The 27,640-nt window shown below is 32.5% G+C and overlaps 4 protein-coding genes across 5 annotated transcripts; 1 reads left to right on the top strand and 3 right to left on the bottom strand.

Moving 5' to 3' along the window:
- Positions 1 to 128: 128 nt before the first annotated feature.
- LBR (lamin B receptor) lies at positions 129 to 4,414 on the bottom strand. The gene is made up of 3 exons (XM_089703486.1): positions 2,861 to 4,414; positions 2,240 to 2,660; positions 129 to 1,964 (listed from the first exon to the last, which is right to left on the bottom strand). Exons 1-3 carry the CDS (start codon positions 4,130 to 4,132, stop codon positions 1,678 to 1,680), a joined length of 1,980 nt encoding a protein of 659 aa, XP_089559612.1. The 5' UTR covers positions 4,133 to 4,414; the 3' UTR covers positions 129 to 1,677.
- A 1,060-nt stretch (positions 4,415 to 5,474) lies between these two features.
- Positions 5,475 to 14,582, bottom strand: LOC149482716 (uncharacterized). 2 transcript variants are annotated; one of them, XM_089703320.1, is made up of 4 exons: positions 14,423 to 14,582; positions 6,542 to 6,747; positions 5,999 to 6,165; positions 5,475 to 5,772 (listed from the first exon to the last, which is right to left on the bottom strand). In XM_089703320.1, exons 1-4 carry the CDS (start codon positions 14,521 to 14,523, stop codon positions 5,629 to 5,631), a joined length of 618 nt encoding a protein of 205 aa, XP_089559446.1. In that variant the 5' UTR covers positions 14,524 to 14,582; the 3' UTR covers positions 5,475 to 5,628. The 2 variants fall into 2 exon arrangements, with proteins under 2 accessions (XP_089559446.1, XP_089559447.1); XM_089703321.1 differs by having other exon boundaries at positions 6,002 to 6,165.
- A 2,905-nt stretch (positions 14,583 to 17,487) lies between these two features.
- Positions 17,488 to 20,791, bottom strand: LOC149482715 (uncharacterized). The gene is made up of 4 exons (XM_089703324.1): positions 20,655 to 20,791; positions 19,281 to 19,467; positions 18,155 to 18,280; positions 17,488 to 17,790 (listed from the first exon to the last, which is right to left on the bottom strand). Exons 1-4 carry the CDS (start codon positions 20,732 to 20,734, stop codon positions 17,569 to 17,571), a joined length of 615 nt encoding a protein of 204 aa, XP_089559450.1. The 5' UTR covers positions 20,735 to 20,791; the 3' UTR covers positions 17,488 to 17,568.
- Positions 20,792 to 25,658: 4,867 nt separating this feature from the next.
- Positions 25,659 to 27,105, top strand: IscU (Iron-sulfur cluster assembly enzyme). The gene is made up of 3 exons (XM_089703485.1): positions 25,659 to 25,895; positions 25,981 to 26,284; positions 26,829 to 27,105. The coding sequence occupies exons 1-3, from the start codon at positions 25,806 to 25,808 to the stop codon at positions 26,900 to 26,902; spliced, it is 468 nt and encodes a 155-aa protein (XP_089559611.1). The 5' UTR covers positions 25,659 to 25,805; the 3' UTR covers positions 26,903 to 27,105.
- Positions 27,106 to 27,640: the final 535 nt, after the last annotated feature.

The following is a 27,640-nucleotide window of genomic DNA, read 5'->3' as shown; positions in this document are numbered from 1 at the left end:
TACTGAATTGTTTATTTACAAATTGTATGTGTATTTTGTATAAAATTAAACAAAAATATTTAATTCTGTTGTTTTATTTTCCACAAAAGCAAGTGATTACTGGGCCAAAAATAAAATGCAAATTTTTTTCATATAAAACTTTAATATTCCACACAGTATAATTTTACATAATTATATTATATTATAGTACCTATAATAAAATTAATAAAGACGCTGCAAATAGGTCAAAGACCGTGGCTTTAATAAAGATCCATTTAACTAAGATTTATAAAGAAGTATTCATAACCACCAAACAGAATTAACTTCATTTCACTAACGTGGCTTTGGCATCTATTTTGAACTGTTAAGTTAAAGCAATAACAATATTTATAGGTATGTATAAGATTAGTCTGTGGTTTAAGCACAGTATTACAATATCTATAATATTGTGATACTGTGGTATAAGTATCTGAAACTAGGGTAGTACATGAAGGTTGCAGATTATTAATTTCCATTATTAATTATGATTTCATATTAAAAACACGGGCGAGTTAAAGTTAACTACATTTATTTTTTCAAAGAATTCATTTTAATACTTGATGAGTCAAATCACGCTTCATAAGCGATATCTTACATTTTAATTTGAGGCACTCGTAATACTTTTACATTAAAAAGCTAAACCATAAATACTTTTATAAAAAATCAATTTACACAATGTTCTTTTCTTGTACTTTTTCTTAATTTTGAGCAATAGTCTTTATGCTAAATCTTAAGTCGACACTTTATTTTCCTCCTACTTGCCACCCATATAGTATTTAGTAAACTAGGTATTGCATATTACATGATATTACCTACCAAATCATCTATATTTTATAGTCATCAACTACATTGAGCGCTAGACACAGATTGTCTATAAGTAATAAATTTACCTAATTTAATAAACCTAAAGTAAACTACAGTGCTTTAATATAATATTTCTACCCCTCCATCTAGAGAGCTACTTGAATAATATATTTATTCTACGGTGGTTTGTTATGGCAAAACTTACGACTAATTTTATACAACAATGTATTTAAATAAAATCTCAATGTCTTTAACTGAGATCCACAAAAACAAAAATGTATAGGTAGATATATTTATCTAATTACTAAAACCATTTAAAACTATTATACAATATAATGTAAAATCTATTATCTAAAATATTATGTCATTCAATGAAATAAACCTACACTTCTAAAATGAAAATACTTCATTATTTGTGCTAGTTATTAATAATAAGGAAATTATAATCTAAAATCCTAAGTAGTTAGGCATATGAATAATATAAAAAATATTTATTCCATTGAAATATGCCTGAGATATGTTATGTACCCATACCTTATTAATTTTCAACATAAAAATAGCTTAAAACATGAGACATATCAACAAGTAAAATCTATTTATTTGTGCCATTATGTGCCATATTTGTATTTTTGATCAACTATACACCACCTATATTATTAATACCTATTAAATTGAGAAACGTCGGTAGTTCTACTGCGATACGAGATTCCGTAGCATTTTTTACGATGCAAACCTTTGCTATAGTTAATTTAAAATTACCTATACCTAAAACGATCATGTTTACGGTTTGCCAGATACATCAGTACCCAAAATATTGTCATAAGCACAACCTCTATAAAATGAACTGTACTACAGTTACAGAATCTTCGGAAGAACAACGGAAGGCACTCGCTTGCAATATCTCTGCCACGCGGCGCCATAACGCCTTCTACACCTGCCATGATCTCTCCACGCTCGATGCAATAACACTAGAATCGTGAACAAAGCCGGCAACGAAGCTATTACTCGCGATGACAAAATACCCGGCAACGCTAGAGCGATATGTATCAAAATATCGCCCGTGTAATTGGGATGACGGACAATGCCCCATAAATTGGACACAAGCAATTTCTTACCGTGGAATGTCGGCATGGAGTCCAGATCTGAAAATAATATTCGTGGTTAGAAATTATTTTTGCTAATTACATATTCTGTAATTTTTTAATAAATTTAACACTTTTCTGGGTTATAAAAGTAATGTGAAATATTTCAATAGATGGCGTTAATATAATGACTAAAAATTGTCAATGCACCTATTAAACTCTTCTTAAAAATTGAAATTATAGAAATGATAAAAATATTGATAATACGGTGAATAATAAATACAAATTTTAAGGTACAAATTTACAACAGGCAGGAAAATGTGAATTTTACTTACGTGCCATACTCGGCTGCAGGGGGTTTTTCCTGAACTCATACTTTATATTGTTACTGATAAGCATAACTATGAAGCCCAACAAGAATATAATAGATGCTGCTATTAAAGTGTTTGTTCGAAAAGCCATCTCAGAATCCACTACATATTTAGATATTGTAGTAAAATAAAACGGGTATAATGCACTCCCCACTAATTGCATGTAACCCAAACCTTCATATTGCCAATAGAATGTATATATAACTCTGTATTCCTTTACAATAAAATTAAGAGTGTACACTATCTGCATCATTGTAAATAATAATACAGTAGGCTTCCAATGAATTTTTGCTATTAATTCTTTGTAGTTATTGAGAGATATATTTTCCAGATCCTTTTTGTCAACGTAGAAACTATGTGTGAACAGAAGCAGCAATAAAACAAGCTGAAAAGAAAACATGGTTAAATATGAAACAAAAATATTTTCTATATAGTGAATAGTGATGATTAAGTAAATAATTTTTATCAGGACATTTAATTTACATATGATTAAGTATTATCAAATTGAATATGTTTTAAATTTTAATTAACAAAATACATTATATGTAATTTAATTAAAATAGATAATGATCAATAAATACTTACAGTGCTGATATTGCAGACTCTATATGACCATAGTTTTATGTTAAATCTCTGTACTTGTGGATGAATTTCTCTACCCATAAAAAAGTCATACAATGTAAAACCAGTCTTGCCATATGGGTTTAAACTAGTCTCGTCTATTTTCCAGCTTTTGATGAATAACAGTACTGATAATAAAACAGCTATACAATAAGATATAGTAGCCAACTGTAAGTATGAATCTAGAATAGTGTATCCACCAATGAATTTGTAGTAGTCCAACAAAAATAATACATTTATGGTAACAATACTCGAGAATAACGCATTGAAGCAGTATCTTTTGCCAGTGTCATCTATTTGCTTTGTCCCCAATATTGGTAGTACTAAAATAAAAGCTTGCAGAAAATATTGGCTGACTACAACAGCTAATGACTGTGCACTAAACCATGTTGATACTGATTTGTATTGCGACAATCCTAAGAAAACATTGTGCGAGCAAGATTTTGAGCAAGCTAACAATATTGCTAATGCTGTTACTGGTAGCACTAATAAGAATAGTACAGAACCAATTTTCCCACCAAACTCAAACTTATTGCTGAATTGTGTCAACAATACATTACTTGGTACTGGGGTTGATAATTTCCTTGTAACTGATGATGATTTCTCCCTTATGGGTGCTAGCTCAGAAATTTCATCATCCGAATACGTATCGATTGATTTACTGATGGACTTGCTTATCGACTTACTGGCAGACTTACTCAAGCTTCGTCTAATATCTGGTATGTTTTCAACAAAATCCCTCAATCTACTAGAGCGTCGTGGCACAATATTTTCCACGGACCTCCTATATCTTAAACCATAATCACTAGTAGAGTCGATGCTATCAGTCCCATTAATTTCTTGTTCAATTAATTGAGTTTTACTAGAAACATCTTTAATTGAGTATTCAGTGCGTTTAGATCTGGTGCTTCGATATATTTCAAATTTAGATGAAAAGTCTTCCAAACTAACTTTGACATTAGAACTTATTGCTGGCCGTTTAGCTGGTGATTTAGGAACTGATTCCTCCGTTGTATCCTTATCTTTAACTGTACGTGAAGGTGATTTACGAGCAGGATATTTAGATGCTGGTTTTCGACTTGGAGATTTCCTTGAAGGCGACTGGCGAACGACATTTCGCTCCGCGGAACTTTTTCGATTTCTGGCGGGAGATCGCGACGGCGATGCAACTTTTCGAGTTCGTGATGGACTCGAGTCTGCTATACTGGATCTAACACGACCACTTCTAGTAGACATATTGAATTAAATAACTTTTAACTTGTTCTTCGACTTTTCAATTTTAATTTCTAAAATTATCACATAACCACACGCGACGAAAATATGCGTAATTCGATTATTTTCATTTTCAGTGATTAAAATTGACCCAAACACTAAGTGAACTCACTTTTTAATAAAATAACCACACAATGTTTAAAATGCACTTTCTAAATATATGATAAAATAATATTTAAGAATCTAAACAAACCGACATAACATCAACAAGCAACAGCAACGCTCAACGCTGCAAAAGCGTCAACACTCAACGACGCTAGAATAATTTAAAAAAATATGCTATGATTGGTTAAAAATTGTTGGCGCTATCGCGTAACGTTCCGGAAATGATATATGATCTCCTTTTCTAACCGTCAGAGTTAGAAGGAGAGAACATTAAGTAAGCGCTGATTACATCATATCCTGTTGTCATGAACAAATAATGGCTTTCGAATCGTAAAACTCGGTCTTTCTATCGGTAAAAACGATTATTGTTTTTTTTAGGTTTTAATAAATCATAAAAAAAATGTAAAGGTGTTTTAAAAAAAGATTTGTTTTGTTATGTAATGAATATTTAGAACAAAAATTAACCAATAAACCCTAAACCCTTCCTCGAAAATCACTCTTAATTAGAAAAAACCGCATCAAAATGCGTTGCGTAGTTTTAAAGATAATATAAGCTTAGAGGAAGCGACTTTGTAGTGATAGGCCAGAAATACACAAGGAAATTTTCATCAAAATGTGAATTGAACTTATAATAAATTATAAGTACTTATTGTTAATTTTATATTCTTATATATATAAAAATGAATCGCAAAATGTGTTGGTAAGCGCATAACTCGAGAACGGCTGAACCGATTTCGATAATTCTTTTTTTATTATATTCCTTGAAGTACGAGGATGGTTCTTATGTAGAGAAAACGTAAACATGTACCACGGGCGAAGCCAGGGCGGACCGCTAGTTAAAGATAAAATCATCTAGCTAGAAGCATTACATACAAGTATAATTTTTTATCTTAATGAAACCTTCCCGATTTACACAATAACTACAAAATTATCATTACTACATTTCTTCTACTCGAATTTGAGGTGTTCGTAAGATAAGGAGCGCGTACGACTTTGGGTAAGTACCAACTTTTCATCAACTTAATAATATTTATTTATTATTTATCTATGAAAAAAGACAGATTTGTATAAAGCTGCCTACGCCCTACACTAACCCCAATAAATTTTTTTACCGTCTCAAAAAATACAGGAGTTGATTATGGTAAAATTAAATGTAGTTCACTGCACTTATGATAATTAAGATGTAAATAAAATGTATACATCCAAGATAGGTATATATTTATTTGTAAAACAATCAATAAAACTTATAAAAGCAACATCAATCTTAAACAATAAAGTGCTAAAATGCATAAATAAAACCAATAGTGTATATTAATTGGTGATGTTCTTCAACAGCTGCCATTTTGTCTTAAGATTTACCAGTACTTCTCAAGAGATTTCACCAAACTCAATGGATCAGTATTTGGTCCATGTCTCTCAACAGGAACACCGTCTTTGTCCACAATGAATTTTGTGAAATTCCATTTTATGAAACTCCCCAATGTGCCACCTTGCTTGTGCTAAAAATAAAGTATTATTTGTCAATATAATTTTTTAATACTTAAATAATATAAGTACAAATAATATTCAATTCATTAGAAATATTTTCACCTACACATTGTTTGACCTTCACACGATAAGCACCTTTGAAGGTCAAACAGAATCAATATTTCACAAAGGGTGATTTCATCTATGAATTTTTTATCAAGCACTATTGATTAGGTACTAAAAATAGAACTATCATACCACCTTCAAGAATTTCCATAGTGGATGTGCTGAGTCACCGTTGACATCAATTTTTTCAAACAAATCAAACTTGACCTTCCTCTCGGATGCAAAACAAACAATTTCTTCTGGGTTACCAGGCTCTTGACCCGCAAACTGATTGCAAGGGAATGCTAAAATCCTTAGCCCTGAAAATAATTGCAACAGAAAGTATTAAAAAAATGATTATTAATTAATAAAATTTGTTCACATTTAAACCAAATCAAGCAATAAAATTGCATAATGAAAATTGAATAATGCAAATGAAAATCATGGTTTTGCAATATTTAATGTTTTATTATAACCAACTATCATTGGTTATATATCTATCTATTTATAAAAAGTATGAGGTGATATTATTATCATGAAAGTGAATGATAACACTGACAATAATAAACTAAAAAGAATTGCTAATCAATAATAAACGCCAATATTTTTATCAGATAGTATAAACATTATTGATTCATATGTAGTTCTTTGGTATCATAATACAGATAATAGTCGAAAACAAATTTCAAAATTCACCTTTGCTCTCAGCATACTGTTCATATAACTCATTCATTTGCTTGTAGTTATTAGCTGTGAGCCCACATTGAGATGCGACATTTACAATGAGACAAACATGTCCTTTGTAAACATCCAACTTAACATCTTCACCCTTTATGTTTTTAACTGTGAATTCATGAATACTTGAGGCCGCTTTATAATCGGGATTGTTGTTAGCCATTTTTCTGTAAAAAGAGATATTATAAGAATAAACAAGTAAATATTATTTAAATCATGTAGCTGTAAAATAGTAAAAAAATATATTATAATATTAATTAATATATCGCAACAAGTGTTAATCATCAAATTTTAAACTGGCGGACGGCGGTAGTACGTCATTGCTTTATTTTTTAAGGTGATTGCAACGATCTGTTCCCAGCCAATATCCCGCTAGATGGCGCTGAATTCTACATTTCTAGTTTATTTGAGTTTTTGCGTAATTGGAATAGTCATCAAACCTAGGAATAGTCATGGCGGTTACTGAATATTATATTTTATTGAAATATGTTATATCATTGCCTTAAAATCCACCCAATTCGGTAAAATTATGCGTTTTAACATCTGTCATTGCATACAGGGTCGTTTACACACACAGACGTATACAAAAATGATAAAGATTTAACTCTAGATGGCGTGAATGTAAAGCGCGTCACACACGGTGAAGATACTACCTATAATATTTTATCTAATCTAGTAATATTTTATATTACAGTATCTTAAGGTATCCGGTATCAGCGTTCTGACCATCATTTTTCTTTTTTCGCTGTAGAACCGCCATCCTGTTACAAATGACCCACAAAGGAGAATGACCACGGGTGGTATCGGTAAAATTTTAGTTGTGCCACGTATTCGTTATATTGTTAATTCCTATTTGTATTTATAATGATCATATGTATCAATATTAAGTCTTAATTAAACCGGATAAATTGAAATAATAGTAAAAGTAAAAGTTTTTCTTTTGAAACATGTATGACTACGTATGGAATCGGTAAAATACTAGTTGTGTCACGTGTTCGTGATATTGTTAATTCCTATTTGTATTTATAATGATCATATTTATCACTATTAAGTTGTAATTATACCGAATAAATAGAAATAAAAGTAAAAGTTTTGTTTTGACACATACCTATATCTATCTCTCTTGCAAACGTCATATGTCATAGTTTCTATTTGAAATGTCAAATGAATGTGTTCGACGCATTGTTCGATGTTATTTTGAAATATGATATTATGCTGAATTTGAAGTAGCAAATATGATATTATGCTGATCCAAGCATTTTCACTCAAAACTAATATCACTAATGATTTGTAAAAGTAAATTATTTCAAAATACATTTCATAACCAACAAGTAAGAATAATTATTCATACAACAACAAATCAAAAACACTATTTACTATGGAATAAAAACCAGGAAGGTGAAAAACATATTTACGATTTCGATGCACTCGACTTTTAGTAAAATAATAGGTAAAAATATTATTATGGTTTTGATCACAGACATATCTGTGGTTTTGATTTTAGCTACTAGTATCAGAAAGCTGCGTGTTCAATGCACGTCGGGGTCCCACAACTGTGGAGGAAGGAAGGTAGAATACCTCCATCGAATAAGTGAAGTTTCTCGACATACTCGATTTGCCGGCCGGCCTCAATGAAGATTGTCCGAAAGTTGTATATGTGCTCTGTAACGAAAAAATTTCGCTAGCGCGATTCAGAGTGAGGTGTCGTACAATATACCTAATGAAGTTTTTCATCTTTTTATTTTACTGCAAATACAAAATAAAAATTAAACAATGGTAATGTAAATTCTAAACAAACTACTACCAAAATACAATTAGAACAAAAATCATTTGACTTGTTTATTTCACCCAGAGGCCAGAGGCGGCTCGTGACAAAATTGTATAGGTGTTCACTTGAAATAAAACAACGAAAATACAATAGCGTTCGGGATGATTTATTGCAAAAAAATGAGCACCACATTTTATAAATGTCTATAACACTAAAAATTACAAAGTACAGGCTATTTCAAAACGAATTCAATGACTAGGTATCAATAATTAGTAAATCACCGAATTTGCATTCGCGAGCGTAGGTATCCATAGTGTTTGTTGTGTAAACATGTATGTATTTGAGTAGTTAGTAGCATATTATATTCTGAATTTCTGATCCATGCCTATTCACTCAAAACTAATAACACTAATGATTTGTAACAGTAAATTATTTCAATAGGTAGGTATTTGAACATTTCCCAACAAGACGTAAGAATAATTATTCGTAGGTATACAAGATACAATAACAAATCTAATACACTATTTATTATTTTATTATTTACTAGCGGTCCGCCCCGGCTTCGCCCGTGGTACATGTTTACGTTTTCTCTCCATAAGAAGTAATAGCTAGAGAGCTAGCGCAAAGCTACCTGTATGTATTTGACCAGACCTGGATTTTTGTGTGTTGATTCCCCTATACCTACTATACATGAGATGAGGAGTCACTAAGCCCAGAGTGGTGGACGGGGCGCGCGCTTAGGTAAGACAGGTGGAAATTTTTGGCGAACTTTGAAACCATTTGACCACGTCTGCCATTTTGATATTTGAAAATAGATTATTATTACTATCGGAATGTTGTAAAAAAATGTAATGTTCATTCATCATCACTATCGTATGGCGTTGTGTGACTCGTCTTCATAATCCATTGAATCGGATTCTGTAAAAGTAAAACGTAAATTATATAATAAAAGAAATGAGTCATTATAAACTTACCTAGTAAGGCAATGCCTTTGATGTCGCACGATGCCGCCGCGCCGCCAGTGTAGGTACTTCTGCTGCTACATGAAAATATGCTAGGGTTGCAACAAATGGGAAATAAAACAATTGTGATTATTACTATTATGATGTAATCATTTATTCATATTATGTACATTCAAAACAATTGCTATTATTAAATCTGATGTAATTATTTTTTCATAAATATATAATTATTATTAATTACATAATATATTGCACTGTGAAATATTTACGTATCACTTTATTTTTGATGTTCTTAATTGTCTTTTATAAAATTTAAGTGACGCATTCGCATTGGGATCAACAATCCGATAAGAAAAGAATGGAGACAACATATACATAGCTTTGATTTCAATTCTACAGATACAAAATATACAATCTATCTAAAATGATACAACGGATGTTTCCTGCGTTTTCTCGTCAAAATACCGAAACAACGTAATTATTGTATAGTAGTTGGGCGTGAAAGTAAAAAAACAAATGAAAAGTGTTTTCCATATGATTATTTATTAAATTTACGCGATTAAGAATAATTTCAACGATACAATTTAGTAACCGAGAATTCAGAGGATTAAAGAAAATACCTGCCTGATCATTTTATCAAACTCTAAAAGAATTATGGTTATTTCGCATCACTCGGTTTATTAGTTTGGTAATAATTATTAAAGGTAGTTACAACCCTAGCCATTGAGTCGAACGGTAGGCAACACAATATCGACTTTGTGCGGGTACATATGGTACATATTTTCTTCTTGCTGTGAAGCGTAATTATTATTATTAAGATTTTTTAGGCTATTTTGAATCAGCTGTTCTAATTTAATTCTAGAAATTTATTAAAACGTGATTTTTTTAAAAGTATATTATGAGTTTATAAATACCTCAACCAATAGTTATTGTGTCCTATCCTCATTTCTTTATATCTTGGTAGGTAGTTAACTAAAGTGTTAAATTTACATAACCTCAACAACAACATTTACACTGCCACTGCACTAAAACTAAACTAACTAGCTCTCTAGCTATAAGAACCATCCTCGTACTTCAAGGAATATAATAAAAAAAGAATGATCGAAATCGGTTCAGCCGTTCTCGAGTTATGCGCTTACCAACACATTTTGCGATTCATTTTTATATATAAGATAAGATTATGTGAAAATAACCAGGAAGGTGAAAAACATATTTACGAAAACATAGTAACATAATATGGCTGTCGCTACAATAATTATATTTCAATTTTATCTTTTTATACCTAGTAGAACTGGCCGACGAATAAAAAAAATCGTATTAGAATAAATACAATAAATTACGGAACAAAAAAAGGATTGTAACTGAATTAGGTATGTTTGTTTCTTGGCGCCCGGCGCACCGTTTTCGACGACGCGACGCGCGACGTAAGCGTATAGGTATAGGTACCTACTTTGCTAAAACAAACTAATAAAATTGTGTGTCTGTCTGAAAATTCGGAAAAGCATATTTTGCAAGTTTGTAATTACTTTGATAGTTTACCGATTTATAATAATTGTAATTGTAATTGTATAATATATAATTTGCAATGTGGTGAAATTTCATAAAAATCACGGGCCAATTTTTTGTTTTGAATCCCACCGAAAATATAATTGCGTTATTAGAATAATTAATTACTATACCTACCCACGATCAATTATTACAATATAGTCTCAAATGCATACTAGAGAAATATTGCAATTTGATTCAATTAAAATGCATAGCATACAAAAATAAATTCACAACCAAGAAATTCCGCGCGCAAATCATAGCGCGTGTCAATGAAATCAAGAATGTTTTATATCAAGCCGACGCGGACGACGACGCGACGCCGAACAAAAGTACCTACGACGGACGACCACGCTTCGAGTTGCCAAACAACATGAGTAGTGTTGCCGAACTATCGATAGTTTGACTATCGATAGTTGACCTTGAAAATAAGTCAGAATATCGATAGCACTATCGATAGTATCGATATTATCGATACTATCGATACTATCGATAGCGTTAATCATGGAATACTATTGATGAACTGCAATAGTATCGATAAAATCGATAGTATTGATTGCCAATAGTTGCTATACTAACTACTGTCGATAGTATCGATACTATTGCTACTGAATATTGCAACTACAATCGATACTATCGATAGTACTGATACTATCGATAGTTTTGAGCTATCGCTATAGCTAAGGTCACTATCGATGGGACGATATTATCGATAGTATCGACACTATCGATAGTATCGATAGTTCGTTCGATATTGAGCTTCGATAGTATCGACACTATCGATAGTATCGATAGTTCGTTCGATATTGAGCTTCGATAGTATCGATACTATCGATGGTATTGCTATGTGTCGATAGTATTTACGCTTATAGGACTATCGATACTATCGATAGTATCGACACTATCGATAGTATCGATAGTGCTATCGATACTATTGCTTTTCCCCAACTATCGATAGTTAATCGATAGACTATCAATAGTGGACTATCGAGCGGCAACACTAAACATGAGTAATAAATTGTTTACAAAAAAAACAAGTTTTCCATTTTTCTGTATGAGTAGACAGAACTTCAAAACGCCACCTGCTACGGTTTATATTATGAACGATTGTTATAAAAATAAAAGTTATATTTGTTGGTGTATACTATTTTATTGATCAATAATTTTGGAATTTAAAATTGTCAACATTGATTACAATAAAACGCAGTTTTATTTTATTACACTATTGTTTTTTTTATCAAAACATGTATTTGAAGTACCATATAATATTATGCTGATCCAAGCATTTTCACTCAAAACTTATATCACTAATGATTTGTAAAAGTAAATTATTTCAATATACATTTCATAACCAACATGTAAGAATAATTATTATTATTCCTACCTACAACAACAAACCTAAAACACTATTTACTATGGGAAAATAACCAGGAAGGTGAAAAACATATTATTATTTACGATTTCGACGCACTCGACTTTTAGTAAAATATAGTAGGTAAACATAATATTATGGTTTTGATTTTTGCTACTAGTATAAGAAAACTGCGTGTTCAAACTACTTGTTTGTCTGTCTGAAAATTCGGAAGTACTTTGGTAGTTTACCGATTTATAATAATATTGTATATATCGTTGTTTAAAAAATATTCAAACACAATAAAATATGATATACTGATTTATCACTGGTTTCAGTGATGAACTGATGAGTCAATTATAGCCACTATACTTTCGTCATACGTGTGTATGATTGATGTGATTTGCAACGTGGTGATATTTCAGAAAAATCACGGGTCAAATTAGTGTCCCACCGAAAATATAACTGCGTTATAAGAATAACTATACCTACGATAAATTATACATAATACAATATAGTCTCAAATGCATACTAGTGAAATATTTTATTTGAATCAATAAAATAAAAAAAAAAATAAAAAATAATAATAATACAAAAATAAATTCACAACACAAGAAAATCCGCGCGCAAATCATAGCGCGTGACAATGAAATCAAGAACTTTCGAGCCGACGCGGACGACGAAGGAGCCTAACAAAAGTACCTACAATAGTATATTATTATTAGTCTGTGCTACAATCATAGGCGGCTCGTGACAAAATTGTATGGCCGTGTTCACTTGAAATAAAACAACGAAAATAGGTACCTACAATAGCGTTAGCAGTACAAAAAAAATGAGCACCACATTATAAATGTCTATTTATACACTAAAAATTATAGAGTATTTCAAAACGAATTCAATTATTATTTAGCAATAATTAGAAAATCCCCGAATTTGCATTCGTGATCGTATTCACAGTGTTTGTCTACACTAATATTATAAAGAGGAAAACTTTGTTTGTTTGTTTGATTGTAATGAATAGGCTCATAAACTAGGTACTGGACATTTTACCAATGTTTGCAAGTTTGTGATTACTTTGATAGTTTACCGATTTATAATAATTGTATACTTATATCATTGTTTAAAAATATTCAAACACAATATGATATAGGTACTGATTTATCACTGGTTTCAGTGATGAACTGATGAGTCAATGTTAGCCACAATACTAATCACTTTCGTCATACATGTGTATGAACTATGATTGATGTGATTTGCAATGTGGTGAAATTTCATAAAAATCACGGGCCAATTTTTTGTTTTGAATCCCACCGAAAATACATATATTACTAATTGCGTTATTAGAATAATTAATTACTATACCCACGATCAATTATTACAATTTACAATATAGTCTCAAATGCATACTAGAGAAACATTGCAATTTGAATCAAAAATAAATTCACAACACAAGAAATTCCGCGCGCAAATCATAGCGCGTGTCAATGAAATCAAGAATGTAATTTTATATCAAGCCGACGAGCGACGACGCCGAACTAAAGTACCTACAGTACCATTTACCTTCAGTGTACAATACAGTTTACAGACCTACGACGGACGAACAATAATGAGTAATAAATAAAAAAAAACATAGTTTCTAAGGTCATTAGTTTTATTTTATTTTATTGTTATTTTCTTTGAACGATTGGAAATGAAATTACTCAATTTTTACACAGAACTTTGATTTATTAGAATTATGCTCATTATGCATAAGATAACGAACGCGAATGCACGACATCTAGCGCGTCAATGTCTAAACATCGCCTTTCGTTTAGACATTGACGCGCTAGATCTGTAATAAGTATATAGTCTATGCGCTAGATGTCGTGCTTTATGTCGTGTTTCGCTTGGCAAAAGTCACGCACACTACTGTAGAAGTGTCAAATTTTTCCGGTATTTTACTGTTGTTTTTCTAAGTAAATATTGTAAATTATTGATTAAAAAGGTCGAACGCGCACACATTTCATTATAGAGAAGTGATAAAATGATTAGTTTTAAAGAAATAGTGTCTGTGTTAAGTGTTTAGAGGTAATCAAAAATGTATGGAGGGACGGTCGGAACATCAACCTTAAATAATGTCATCGAGGCGGCTAGCTTAGCTGCCGGCCAGTTATTGCATAATATGAAATAATTATTACAAAATACGATCATATTATATATAAATTTATTGTACTCACACTGTACTAATTTGTACTCGAGCAAAACAATAAAGATTAGATACGGCAGGCACAACTAGTTTCGAAAGAGTTCTAAAACCATTTGCGAATGCGATTGTCATGTTTCTAGAAATAAAAATATTATTTACAAGCAACTGTCAAATAGTGATGGCCGCCGATTACCGATTATTGAAATGAAATGAAATGAAATGAAATGAAATGAAAATAAGTTTATTATGGACACAAAAAAAGATACAATTTAGTTAAAAAAAACCGGCCAAGTGCGAGTCGGGCTCGCGCACAAAGGGTTCCGTAGCAGCAAATATAATAAATTACAGTTAAATCAACCTATCTCAAAAACTATAAGAGATACTTTGATCAAACCAAAAATCGTTGAAAGAGTTAATTAGCATGCATCACCTCTATTTTTTTTAGAATTTTATACCCCGTAGTTATAAAAATAGAGGGGGGGGGACATACTTTTTACGACTTTGAGAGCTGATATCTCAAAAACCGTTCACTTTAAGAAAAATGTTTTTTAGAAAACTTTATATCATTTTAAAAGACCTTTCCATTGATACCCCACACGGGTATGTACATCGAAAAAAAAAATTTCATCCCTCAGTTACATGTATGGGGGGCCCCACCCCCAATTCTTTTTTTTACTATTTAGTGTCATATTTTTGTAGCGGTTCATACAACACATATTCCCATCAAATTTCATCACTGTAGTACTTATAGTTTCCGAGTAAATCGGCTGTGACAGACGGACAGACGGACAGACGGACAGACGGACATGACGAAACTATAAGGGTTCCGTTTTTGCCATTTTGGCTACGGAACCCTAAAAAAGGAACTTAAAAGATATACGTATGCCATAATTAGGCCAACCACTCAGTGTGTTATCACTGATTTTCAGTGGCCGCCTTAGGATGTCTTATTGACAGTAGATGTATTTCCGTTCAGACTAAGGTATCCAACAATATGCAAGTATAAATATAATTGAATCGATATATATACTTTATAAATATAATAAGTAAATGAATAATCTATAATATAAAAATGAATCCCAAAATGTGTTGGTAAGCGCATAACTTGAGAACGGCTGAACCGATTTCGATAATTCTTTTTTTATTATATTCCTTGAAGTACGAGGATGGTTCTTATGTAGAGAAAACGTAAATATAATGTACCACGGGCGAAGCCGGGGCGGACCGCTAGTATATAATATATTGTGTATTAAATTAAATTTGTGCACATTTAATATACATAGATAAAAGTCAGCAATATAATATATTCAGATATTGATACATACATATTTATATTTATATGAAATTTGTATAAGTGAGTGTATTTTGACACAAAGAAAATTAATCAATAAAGGACAATTGGATGGGGTTAAAATTTTTGATTGCGCTTTTGAATGTCAAGAAGATAAGACTTCAGTTTGTTTTTAAAAGAGAATACGCTTTGTTGGGAACGAATAGGCGGCGGTAGGTCGTTCCAGCATTTTGAAGCTTGGTATCTAAAACTCCCCCTAAATGCGGATGTTCTGTGAAGAGGTATTTCTAATAAAGAAGTTGCGTGACGAGTCTGGTAGGCTGTATTATGATCCGCCAGCCATTTCAGTTTGTCGTACAAATACACAGGCACTCTGTACTTTAAAACATTAAATAGAAGCGTGGCCAGGTGCACGTGGGTACGGTACTCCATTTTTAGAGAATTGTTATTCGACAAAAATGGTGTTACATGATCACGGTAGGGTATTTCATAACAAAAACGGGCACAGGCGTTTTGCACCCGTTGCGCAATTTTTTTCGTGGATGTAAGCAATCTAGGCCCAACTACCGTATCAGCATAATTAAATTTGGATAATATAAGTGATTCACACAGCAATTTTCTAACATTAACACTTAATGAATGTCTAATACGATAGAGCAGTTTTAGCCGATAGAAACAATTTTTTGATATGTTTAAGATGTGCTTGTTGAATCTCAAACCCTCATCGAATATAACACCGAGATTACGCGCTTCCGTTACTCTTTCGATAGGTTCTCCATTTAGAAATATAGCAGGTTTTTGAGCTTAATTATTAAATTTATGGTTCACCGTTCATCCTCTTTCATCCTTGGTTCATCGCTGTGTTGAGAAATTAAATGAAACTAATACATTATAGTCACATTATAGTATTATTGTTGAAAAAAAATGTAACTTGTATTTATATACAGATTATACTTAGTAAAATGAGATTATTTTATAACATCTGAACATTAGTTGCTTTCATGCTGCCCTAGACAGAGAAAACTATGGACAACTAGCCGTCCGCCCAGGGATTCGCCGGTGGTACATTTTTACGTTTTCTCTCCCCAAGAACGATCTTCGTACTTCAAGGAATATTATAAAAAGTAAATAACGATATCCGTTCAGTTATTCTTGAGTTTTGCTCTTACCAACACATATTTTAGCGATTCATCTTTTTGTATAATATGGACAATAATTATTACTGGTAAACATGACCGCATGGCGCATGAGCTAAAAGTATTGCCACTTAAGTATATTTTACCCACAGAACAGTAAAAACAGACACGTTCGGGTGTGTGGTAGGCTTGTTTAAAATGTTTTGCGGACGTAATCATACGCCCTAAACGAATAATAATGTAACATTAGAGCAAAACTGCGGAGTGCTGTAGAATATTTTCGAAGTGAAATTACTTCTTTTGGCGCGTGTAAAATTCCAAGGTCGCGTCATGGCAATACCGTCACGTCATGGAGTAAGGCGACGATTTTGGTATCTTTGAATCTTGTCAAAGAAGTTCCACTTCTGAATCGTGTGCTCGGCACACACGCTCTTTTTTTATAAATTCCTCCGTTCTTACACTTTAAAACATTACTACCAAATACCAATCAATTCCTGAACCCGTAAAAAAAAGAAAAAAACAAATGAAGCCAAAATTTTAGAGAGAGATTAATGTATTAAATGTATATAATGAGGTTGATAACTTATGATGAATGTGTCGATCAGCAGAATCTAGTTGTAATTGAGACTTAAATGTCAGATATCTAGGTACCGATTATAAACACAAAAGTAGTGGAAATATATTATTATATTTAAAAGTTAGCTCGATATTAGTATTTTTAAGACAATCCAAATTCGAAATTCTCTTTCGTCATAGCTGATTTTGTTCTTGCTGTAGTAACAGTTCATCGAGACGATTGATTTTCTTTTTGAGCCTCCAATTTTGCGCTTGCAACCGTTTTATTTTCAAGCCTTGTTTTAGAATTTTTTCATGGCAAAAGAGCAAGTGACGTTGCATTTTATTTTTTATAGGCGAAGAATTATTTGTACCACCAGAGTTATTATAAAACTGCTGTGCCAGGTTTTCGGGTTTCTGTAAGACAAATAAAAATTTAATGCAATAATATCGTCATTTTGACATGAAAACTATCTAGACAATCCAGCGGCACTCCGCTAACTCCATCAATAATCAGATCCTTATTACCACGATTACCAGGAACTGCACATACGGACAAATTACACATGCCCGATCTTGACAGTTTGAGAGATTATTATAACACTTCTTCTTATAATCTTCTCATAACTTATCAAAAGCTTATCAATAAATTGTTGACAAGATTGATACGATACGTACGCACATCTCAAATTTGTTAATTACATATAATGCAGATTGCGAATTAAATAAAGGCTTAATTTACCTTCATGATTTTATCCACAAGCAACACAGATTAACTTACCCGAATGGTTGCTTCGGTAGTTCCCTCCAAATCTGTGGAAATTCTCCTTTTTTTGGTCACAGATAAGTCAGTGCTCACTATATTGGTTTCCAGTTTTGAAGATGTGGCACATGCGATATTTAGTGGCTAAAATAAAATCAATACCTAATTAACTATAATTCTTTGCATTTTGTATAAACTGTATTTAGTGTTAGTATACAAAATAAAACCGGCCAAGTGCGAGTCGGGCTCGCGCACAAAGGGTTCCGTAGCAGCAAATATAATAAATTACAGTTAAATCAACCTATCTCAAAAACTATAAGAGATACTTTGATCAAACCAAAAATCGTTGAAAGAGTTAATTAGCATGCATCACCTCTATTTTTTTTAGAATTTTATACCCCGTAGTTATAAAAATAGAGGGGGGGGGACATACTTTTTACGACTTTGAGAGCTGATATCTCAAAAACCGTTCACTTTAAGAAAAATGTTTTTTAGAAAACTTTATATCATTTTAAAAGACCTTTCCATTGATACCCCACACGGGTATGTACATCGAAAAAAAAAATTTCATCCCTCAGTTACATGTATGGGGGGCCCCACCCCCAATTCTTTTTTTTACTATTTAGTGTCATATTTTTGTAGCGGTTCATACAACACATATTCCCATCAAATTTCATCACTGTAGTACTTATAGTTTCCGAGTAAATCGGCTGTGACAGACGGACAGACGGACAGACGGACAGACGGACATGACGAAACTATAAGGGTTCCGTTTTTGCCATTTTGGCTACGGAACCCTAAAAAGACGTGTGGCACTCGGGGACTGCCGCGGTAAAGCTATTGCATAGCATGCCTTCAAGCCACACCTCCGCCCGTCGGAGTGGGAAGCGTAAGGTTTTTCGTTACGCAATTTCTGGATTCGGTCCCCGCGCTCAAGGCCTGCAATAGAAGCTATGCAATAGCTTAAAATAAGCGTACATACTAAACTACTACATTTATTTATTCAATAAGACTTCTTCTAGAAGCACTTTTGAAACGTCATTACATACTTATTTTAACATTTACCACCGATTCGGAAAGCAGTATCTACGAGAAGAACCGGCAAGAAAGTCTATTATAGTATGTAAACATGTTTGCACAGTACATCATAATGCATTATCTTCAATCTTGGAACTGCTGTAGGTTTAATATATCGGTTGCCTTTGTTAGAGATTAAAAAATCCTCATTTAAAAAATGTACTGAGCATATAGTACTGAATTTTGTTGGCATCCAATTTACTCGTCCCGTTGCATTTATCCATTTCTCTTTAAAATTAGGATCTTTGGGAAACCTACAAATAAATTGTACAAAATAGAGCCAAAAAAAGTAAAATAAAATTTAATATTTATTTGTTTGGCTTTTCTAAAGTATCGATACTATCCTAATGCTCCACAACCACATTACTAAAACGAAAATCTTGTTTGCTCTTCAATCTATTTTATAGTTCTTTTCACCTAAGATGATTCCTGTGACATATCGATTGTTGACACGTGTAGAGATTGCCTTTACTGAAATCATATCAATTGTTTCCGATAATCCATCTAATATCTAATATTCTAATACATATATATTATAAAGGCGAAAGTTTGTAAGGATGTATGGATGTATGGATGTTTGTTACTCTTTCACGTAAAAACTACTGAACCGATTACAATGAAATTTAGCACACATATAGAGGGTAACTTGGTTTAACACATAGGATAGTTTTTATTCCGGAAATCCCACGGGAACGGGAACTATGCGGGTTTTCCTTTGCAAACGCGGGCGAAGCCGCGGGCGGAAATCTAGTCGATAATATTTTATATGGAAATGAAATCGATTTGAATAAGTAAAGGACCAAAATTATACAGACGATTGACGCGATTGACAAACGATCACAAGATGGGCGCCGATTATATGATTTTCCAACCCTATAATTTTTCAACGTTCCATGTCATGTACACGAATTGCGTAGGTATTATTTTTTTGTGTTATTTTATTAAAGTGAAACTTTTATTACATCGTCTCAAACTTTTTGGTCTGTGTAGCGCATGTCGCGTGTATCGCGGCTGCCGAGTAGGTCTACTCGGCAGCCGACCGTCACGCGACATGCGCTACACAAAGCAGTGTTCGGAACCGTTCGAACAGTTTCACTTTTACCGTGGTTTCATAAAACCACACAACATTTTTTTTTATTTTTCATTATATTAAACTAAACAATACTGTTTTTGTTTTATTAGCTTAAGATGTTTCATTTTTATATTTTTGGTAATAATGCCGCCATAAATTAAAAATATTATGCACTAAAATTGAAAACATGAAATACGTAATTCAGAACACGATGAAGTGTCACAGGAATCATCATAGGTGAAAAGGACTATATTCCTTATGTATTAAGATTCATTTTGACTAGATATATTTTATGAATTTCTGACAAATTAAGACAAGTGCAGTTATCTCATAAAATATATAAGTAAAATAAATAAAAATAAGAGTTACCGATGGTATGAAATGCCTCCATTACTCATATTAATTCTTCTACTTTCATTTTTGCACTCTAATACCGAACAACACGTCATAATAATTATAATAAATTAAATATTATGTAGAAAATGTTTGACAGCTAACAACCGACTCGAATGTTTTTCTGCGCTTAACCTATACATTATTCCTCTATGCGCTTAACTGACAGTAAGTAAGTGGCTCGGAGCCTCGGAGCAATTAACAAGCCTGGAGAAGTAACAATTAATTGAACGTTTCTTATATAGTGGCTCTCTTTTATTCAATACCCTAATTAATGCGATAGAAAGAGACAACACACTGTTATCTGCTTGGCATTCAAATCCACATGTAGCCACTTTTTGTTCTAAAAAGGTAGTGCTTGCCACTTTATCGAATACTAAAATATCGATAAATAAAAAAATTAAGTTATAAAATTGCTTGAAGATAATTTAAGATTCTTTTAATTTTGAATTATGGATAGGTAATTCCAAATTTTAAGATTCGTTTAATTTGGAATTATTCATTTACGATGCGTATTGACTGCCTTGCATTGTATGGTAGTGGTATTTAATATTTATAAAAAAATATTATTAGGTATTTCGGTTTAGGTTGTTTTTTATGGTTTCGTAAAAAGGTACGTATTTTTTCCTGTTTTCATAGATTCATTCATAGAATTATACGGAACCCTTCGTTCGCAAATCTGACTTCCACCTGGTTGATCTTTTTACAAATCAATAGTCGTATCCTACTAATATTATAATAGCAAAAATATATAAGAATGGACATTTGATACTCTTTCACGTAAAAAATACTGAATGAGTTTTTATGGAACTTTATTATTATATAGTTAAAACATCAAAATAACATATAGGCTACGATTTACCGCGGGAAAATAACTCATTCCCACAGGAAAAAAATGGTAAAAGTTTAAAATAAATTGCTTCAAATAAAACAAATAAACATTTATTTTTTTACAACATTTTATTTCGATACTCAATTACCAAATTACAATATTTATTATTTAAAATAGATGCCACCTTAAACTTGTGGCACTGCATCTCTGCAAAGCACTTTACTTTTCTTCCCGTCTGATTCGAAATGATTTGAACAAGGCCGAGAATGTTTTGAAGGCTTACAATTTTCCCTGTGCTTTAACCCAAACATCTTTTAATTGTTCTCAAGCCAGAAACCTGCAAATAACAATTAAATCCATACTTAAATACCTTTTTTTTCTCCTAACCTAAAGCAGTCATTATCAATGAAGTACTTTGTTCCTACTCAAGTATCGATAATTGCACAACACTACAGAAGTTATATTTTGCATTTTTTCTAAAAACTAAGCTGATTATGATTTCATTTCAATGATTACGGTTAGATAAAACATAGATGATTAAGAAAATAACGTTAATTAACTTATTTATAATACAATTAACAAAAAAATTGATCAAAACACTAACCTGTGAAATGACAAATTCCAATCTTCATCCGATTTCCCAGTACTACGGCTTTTACAGCCGTAAGCAACACAAGCCATGTTATCTTTAGTCAATTGTCTTTTCATAAAATAACAAATTAAACTAAAACACTCGTTTTTCACTTCAAAAATAATAATTAAAATAACCAAGCGATGATCACCAGACTGGTGATCAAAACACATTGAAATGGGCCATGTCATTTCAAACTGTCGAACTGACATATGTCTGTCCTCTTTTTTCGCATGACATTTTGCCATAAGCTAAAAAGGCCAAACTAGTGCGTTATTGTTCAATTAAATGTTACTTCTCCAGGCTAGTTAATTGCTCCGAGCTCGGAGCAATTAACAAGCCTGGAGAAGTAACAATTAATTGAACGTTTCTTATATAGTGGCTCTCTTTTATTCAATACCCTTATTAATGCGATAGAAAGAGACAACACACTGTTATCTGCTTGGCATTCAAATCCACATGTAGCCACTTTTTGTTCTAAAATGGTAGTGCTTGACACTTTATCGAATACTAAAATATCGATAAATAAAAAAATTAAGATATAAAATTGCTTGAAGATAATTTAAGATTCGTTTAATTTTGAATTATGGATAGGTAATTCCAAATTTTAAGATTCGTTTAATTTGGAATTATTCGTTTACGATGCGTATTGACTGCCTTGCATTGTATGGTAGTGGTATTTATAAAAAATATTATTAGGTATTTCGGTTTAGATTGTTTTTATGGTTTCGTAAAAAGGTACGTATTTTTTCCTGTTTTCATAGATTCATTCATAGAATAATTATACCTACAGAACCCTTCGTGCGCGAATCTGACTTCCACTTGGTTGATCTTTTTACAAATCAATAGTCGTATCCTACTTATATTATAAAAGCAAAAATATATAAGAACTAGAGGTCCACCCCGGCTTCGCCCGTGGTACATATTTCGCAATAAAAGGTAGCCTATGTCCTTTCTCGGGTATCAAAATATCTCCATACCAAATTTCATGCAAATTCGTTCAGTAGTTTAGGCGTGATTGAGTAACAGACAGACAGACAGAGTTACTTTCGCATTTATAATATTAGTATGGATGGACATTTGATACTCTTTCACGTAAAAACTACTGAATGAGTTTTTATGGAACTTTACAATTATATAGTTTAAACATCAGAATAACATATAGGCTACAATTTACCGCGGGAAAATAACTCATTCCCACAGGAAAAAATTGGTAAAAGTTTAAAATAAATTGCTTCAAATAAAACAAATAAACATTTATTTTTTTAACAACATTTTATTTCGATACTTAATTACCAAATTACAATATTTATTATTTAAAATAGATGCCACCTTAAACTTGTCGCACAGCATCTCTGCAAAGCACTTTACTTTTCTTCCCGTCTGATTAGAAATGATTTGAACAAGGCCGAGAATGTTTTGAAGGCTTCCAATTTTCCCTGTGCTATAGCTTTAACCCAAACATCTTTTAATTATTCTCAAGCCAGAAACCTGCAAATAACAATAAAATCCATACTTAAATAACTTTTTTCTCCTAACCTATTTGATTTAAAGCAGTCATTGTCAAAGTACCTTAGCAAAGTAGTATATTTCGTTTCTATTAAAGTATCGATAATTGCACAACACTATGGAAGTAATATTTTGCATTTTCTCTCAAAAATAAGCTAATTATGATTTCATTTCAATGATCAAGGGTAGATAAAACATAGATGATTTAGAAAATAACGTAAATTCACTGATTAATAATACAATTAGCCAAAAATTGATCAAAATCACTAACCTGTGAAATGACAAATTTCTATCTTCGTCCGATTTCACATTACTACGGCTTTTACAGCCGTAAGCAACACAAGCCATGTTATCTTTAGTCAATTGTCTTTTCATAAAATAACAAATTAAACTAAAACACTCGTTTTTCACTTCAAAAAAAATAATTAAAATAACCAAGCGATGATCACCAGACTGGTGATCAAAACAAATTGAAATAACTACATGTCATTTCAAACTGTCGAACTGACATATATCTGTCCTCTTTTTTCGCATGACATTTTGCCATATGCTAAAAAGGCCAAACTAGTGCGTTATTGTTCAATTAATTGTTACTTCTCCAGGCTAGTTAATTGCTCCGAGGTAAGTGGAGTTCCCCATACGAGTGACATGCGGGCCACGCCCACTTTACACTTCTAGGTATTTGTTTGTTTTGTCCATACAGCTGTAACACTATCAGTCCTGTTTTATCCCTAAAAAAGGTAAAATCTGCTTGACTACTGAACTGAGTTGCTGCCCTTGAAAAAAAACTGGCAACCGACAGCGCCCGACCGAGTCTGGCTCTTCCGGTCTCCTCCACTCAAGCGACAGCCCAAGCCGAGGTTCGTGATCCCCGTCAAGGAGGTCGCCCTTGCGCATGTCACTACCATACCAGGGTGAACCTTCTGTTCACCCACGCGGCCGCGTTAAGATATAGCAGCCCTTCTGGCTCGAGACATCTAGAAACACCAAACAAAAAAAATAGAATAACTTTGTCTCTTTTTAGAATACGTAAGTCGCATTAAGCTTCGTTTTCTTGTGAAGAAAAAAAGTTCTAGAAAACATACACGATTTTTGCGTAATGTTCACGTACATACTTTCTGACACTGATTCTGTAAATTAGTTAAAGGCTAGTAACTAATTCATAGAAAAAAAAACAGTTTTAATTTGATATAATATGATTCATAAGAACGCATAAATGGATCGAAATCTTAACAAGAAAAATATGACGTTGTATGTTTTTTTATCCCTTTCACACCAACTTGCCTTGGTGCGAAAGGTCATATTTTCTTGTTACAAGTTAATAGACATAGCATGGACGTATAAAAAATGACGGACGCCGTATTACGAACAAACAACGTGAAGCCACCATAGTAAGCTAGCGATCGTGTAAAGACAATAAACACGCACACACTCTCACCATAGTAAGCTAGTCGGCCGCCATTACGTCGTGAACTACCTACTACACTGTTTCACAAAAAATATTTAAAATGCCGTCTTGCGTGGTTAAATGGTGTCGCAACAGTACAATTTTAAATAACAAAACACAAGGGATTACATTCCACAGGGAAGCAAGTTATTTCTTTTATGTTTTAATGACAAAATTATTACGGCAAAATTTATAGAAAAAAATACAGCCGCCATTGTCATCAGGACAGCTGTTGCCATGGCAACATGGCACACACACATGGATGTTTCGCCGCCATTACTAGGCTTCACTCAATGTTTAGGCGATATACCGTCCGTCTTTTTTTATACGTCCATGAGTCATAGTGCAATCTCCAGTGTATTAAAATATATAAGCTTCTTGCCGGACTCTAACCGAAATAGCAAGAGAAACAGTATATCAAAAACCCAACTATACTAAAATGACTTTATAGTTTTTTTAAAACGTTAATAGCTCCCGTACCATATATTAGGGATTTGTATTCTCTTTATCTGACACCTGACAGTTTTTTGACTGGTGACAGCTCGTGACCGGTGACAGCATCAAGTAAATTCTGTTCACACTTCTAACTTCACAGTTCACTTCTCGATCAAAAAATTTAATAGAATTCAAGTTGGAGAGCAGATATTTAATATTATAATTGTTGTCCACACCGCTCCTTTATCATTATTTCGAGACAATTCTTTTAAAATGGCTTATTTGCTTCCAAATTTGTGCCGTTGCCTGTGTTTAAGAAATCGCGGCATAAATATAATACAAACTGCGTCATACCATGCAAATGTAAGTATTTTTCATGACCAATGTCAAGGTTTATTGATTTTTCACTTAGATTTCAGGTGTTGTAATATTTTTTCATTGCTTATAGGTTATTGATCACTACGAAAATCCTCGAAACGTGGGATCGATGGATAAGAAAGACAAGAATGTAGGAACAGGATTAGTTGGTGCTCCTGCTTGCGGTGATGTTATGAAACTGCAGATCAAAGTGGATGACAATGGAAAGATTATCGATGCAAAATTCAAGACATTTGGCTGCGGTTCAGCTATCGCATCCAGCTCGTTGGCCACTGAATGGGTTAAGGGGAAAACAGTTGATGAGGCTTTGAAGTTGAAGAACACTGATATTGCTAAGGAGTTGTCTTTACCGCCAGTCAAACTACATTGTTCAAGTAAGTTTTAAACTTATTTATAAAACAGGCATTGTTAAAAGTATTACATTTTAATAATAATTGTACCCATTTCATATACATACATAGACATCATGTGTTGTGTTCTACTTACTTCATATTATTGCAATTGATGCAACTTAATGTGTTACTATGCATGTCTATTTTATAGGTTAATTGCAGTATTGAAATAAGATTTTGCTAGGTAGTATTTAAAACATATCTACTAAACTAAAACAATATGAAAACAATAAAATATTGATTAAAAATTAAATAGTTATGATCATTTGACAAAATCTATACTAATATTTTAAAGCTGAAGAGTTTGTTTGTTTGTTTGAACGCGCTAATCTCAGGAACTACTGGTCAGATTTGAAACATTATTTCGGTGTTAGATAGCCCATTTATCGAGGAAGGCTATATATCATCACGCTAAGACCAACAGGAGCAGAGCAATGCCGGTGAAACGGCGCTGAACAGCTAGTTATCAAATAAAATGTGGGCCAATTATTTTACAACCATAAAGAACATGGTCAATTTTTTTCAGTGCTTGCCGAAGACGCTATTAAGGCTGCTTTATCAGACTACAGGATTAAGCAGCAAAACCCAGAAAAGCAGTAAATTTAATAGAGAGTAGTATGTTGGAACAGATCTGTGGTTGACTGAATGATGTTGGAATAAGAAAAAAATTATGATGTAGTAGGTATTTAGTATAAACATATTATGTATACACTGCTACAGTCAGATATATAGCACATTAGAGCAGTGTTACTGAATAGTTGTTAAATTATGTTCTTTTAGAAATAAAGTTAATCAAAGATAAATGTTGTTTTATTGCACATTCATTTTATTATTATATTATGACTTGCATTTTTATTGTATCAGTTATATGAAGCAATGTTGTTTTATTTATTATCAATGCTTCTATAATAGCAGTCAATCAACTTTAAATAATTAGTAGTCACCTTCATACTATTATCTATGTTCATATAAAATTGGTTCGGAATGTTATGTTGCATAAAACTTGAGCATCTAAATACTAAGGGAAGTATTAGGGGGCGTCAATATAGTAGTGGATGGTTAACACGTTCGCGGACAGTACTGGTTTACAGGTTGCAGCTACTGAGACACTACTTTTTTTCATACATTGCCCAGGGGCGTAGTGTTACAACACATGGTTAAAAAACCATATGATATGACAGAACGGATATAGGCGTAAACGTCGTAAGTACTCAGCGTCAGATTCATAGTCACCATCATCAGCAAATGGGTATGGACTCAATTCAGGGGTAGACGCTGCATCAAACAGGTCTTGAAGACGTTTTTGTTCTTTTTCGAACGAGTCTAGAGACGCCATTT

The sequence above is a fragment of the Colias philodice genome, chromosome 14 (assembly GCF_061535455.1).
Source record: "Colias philodice isolate Cphi_HAF_F1 chromosome 14, ilColPhil1 Martin Lab GWU primary, whole genome shotgun sequence".
NCBI classification, from domain to species: domain Eukaryota; kingdom Metazoa; phylum Arthropoda; class Insecta; order Lepidoptera; family Pieridae; genus Colias; species Colias philodice.
Note: the sequence above shows the minus strand (reverse complement) of the source record. Positions and strands in the feature narration are given on the sequence as shown.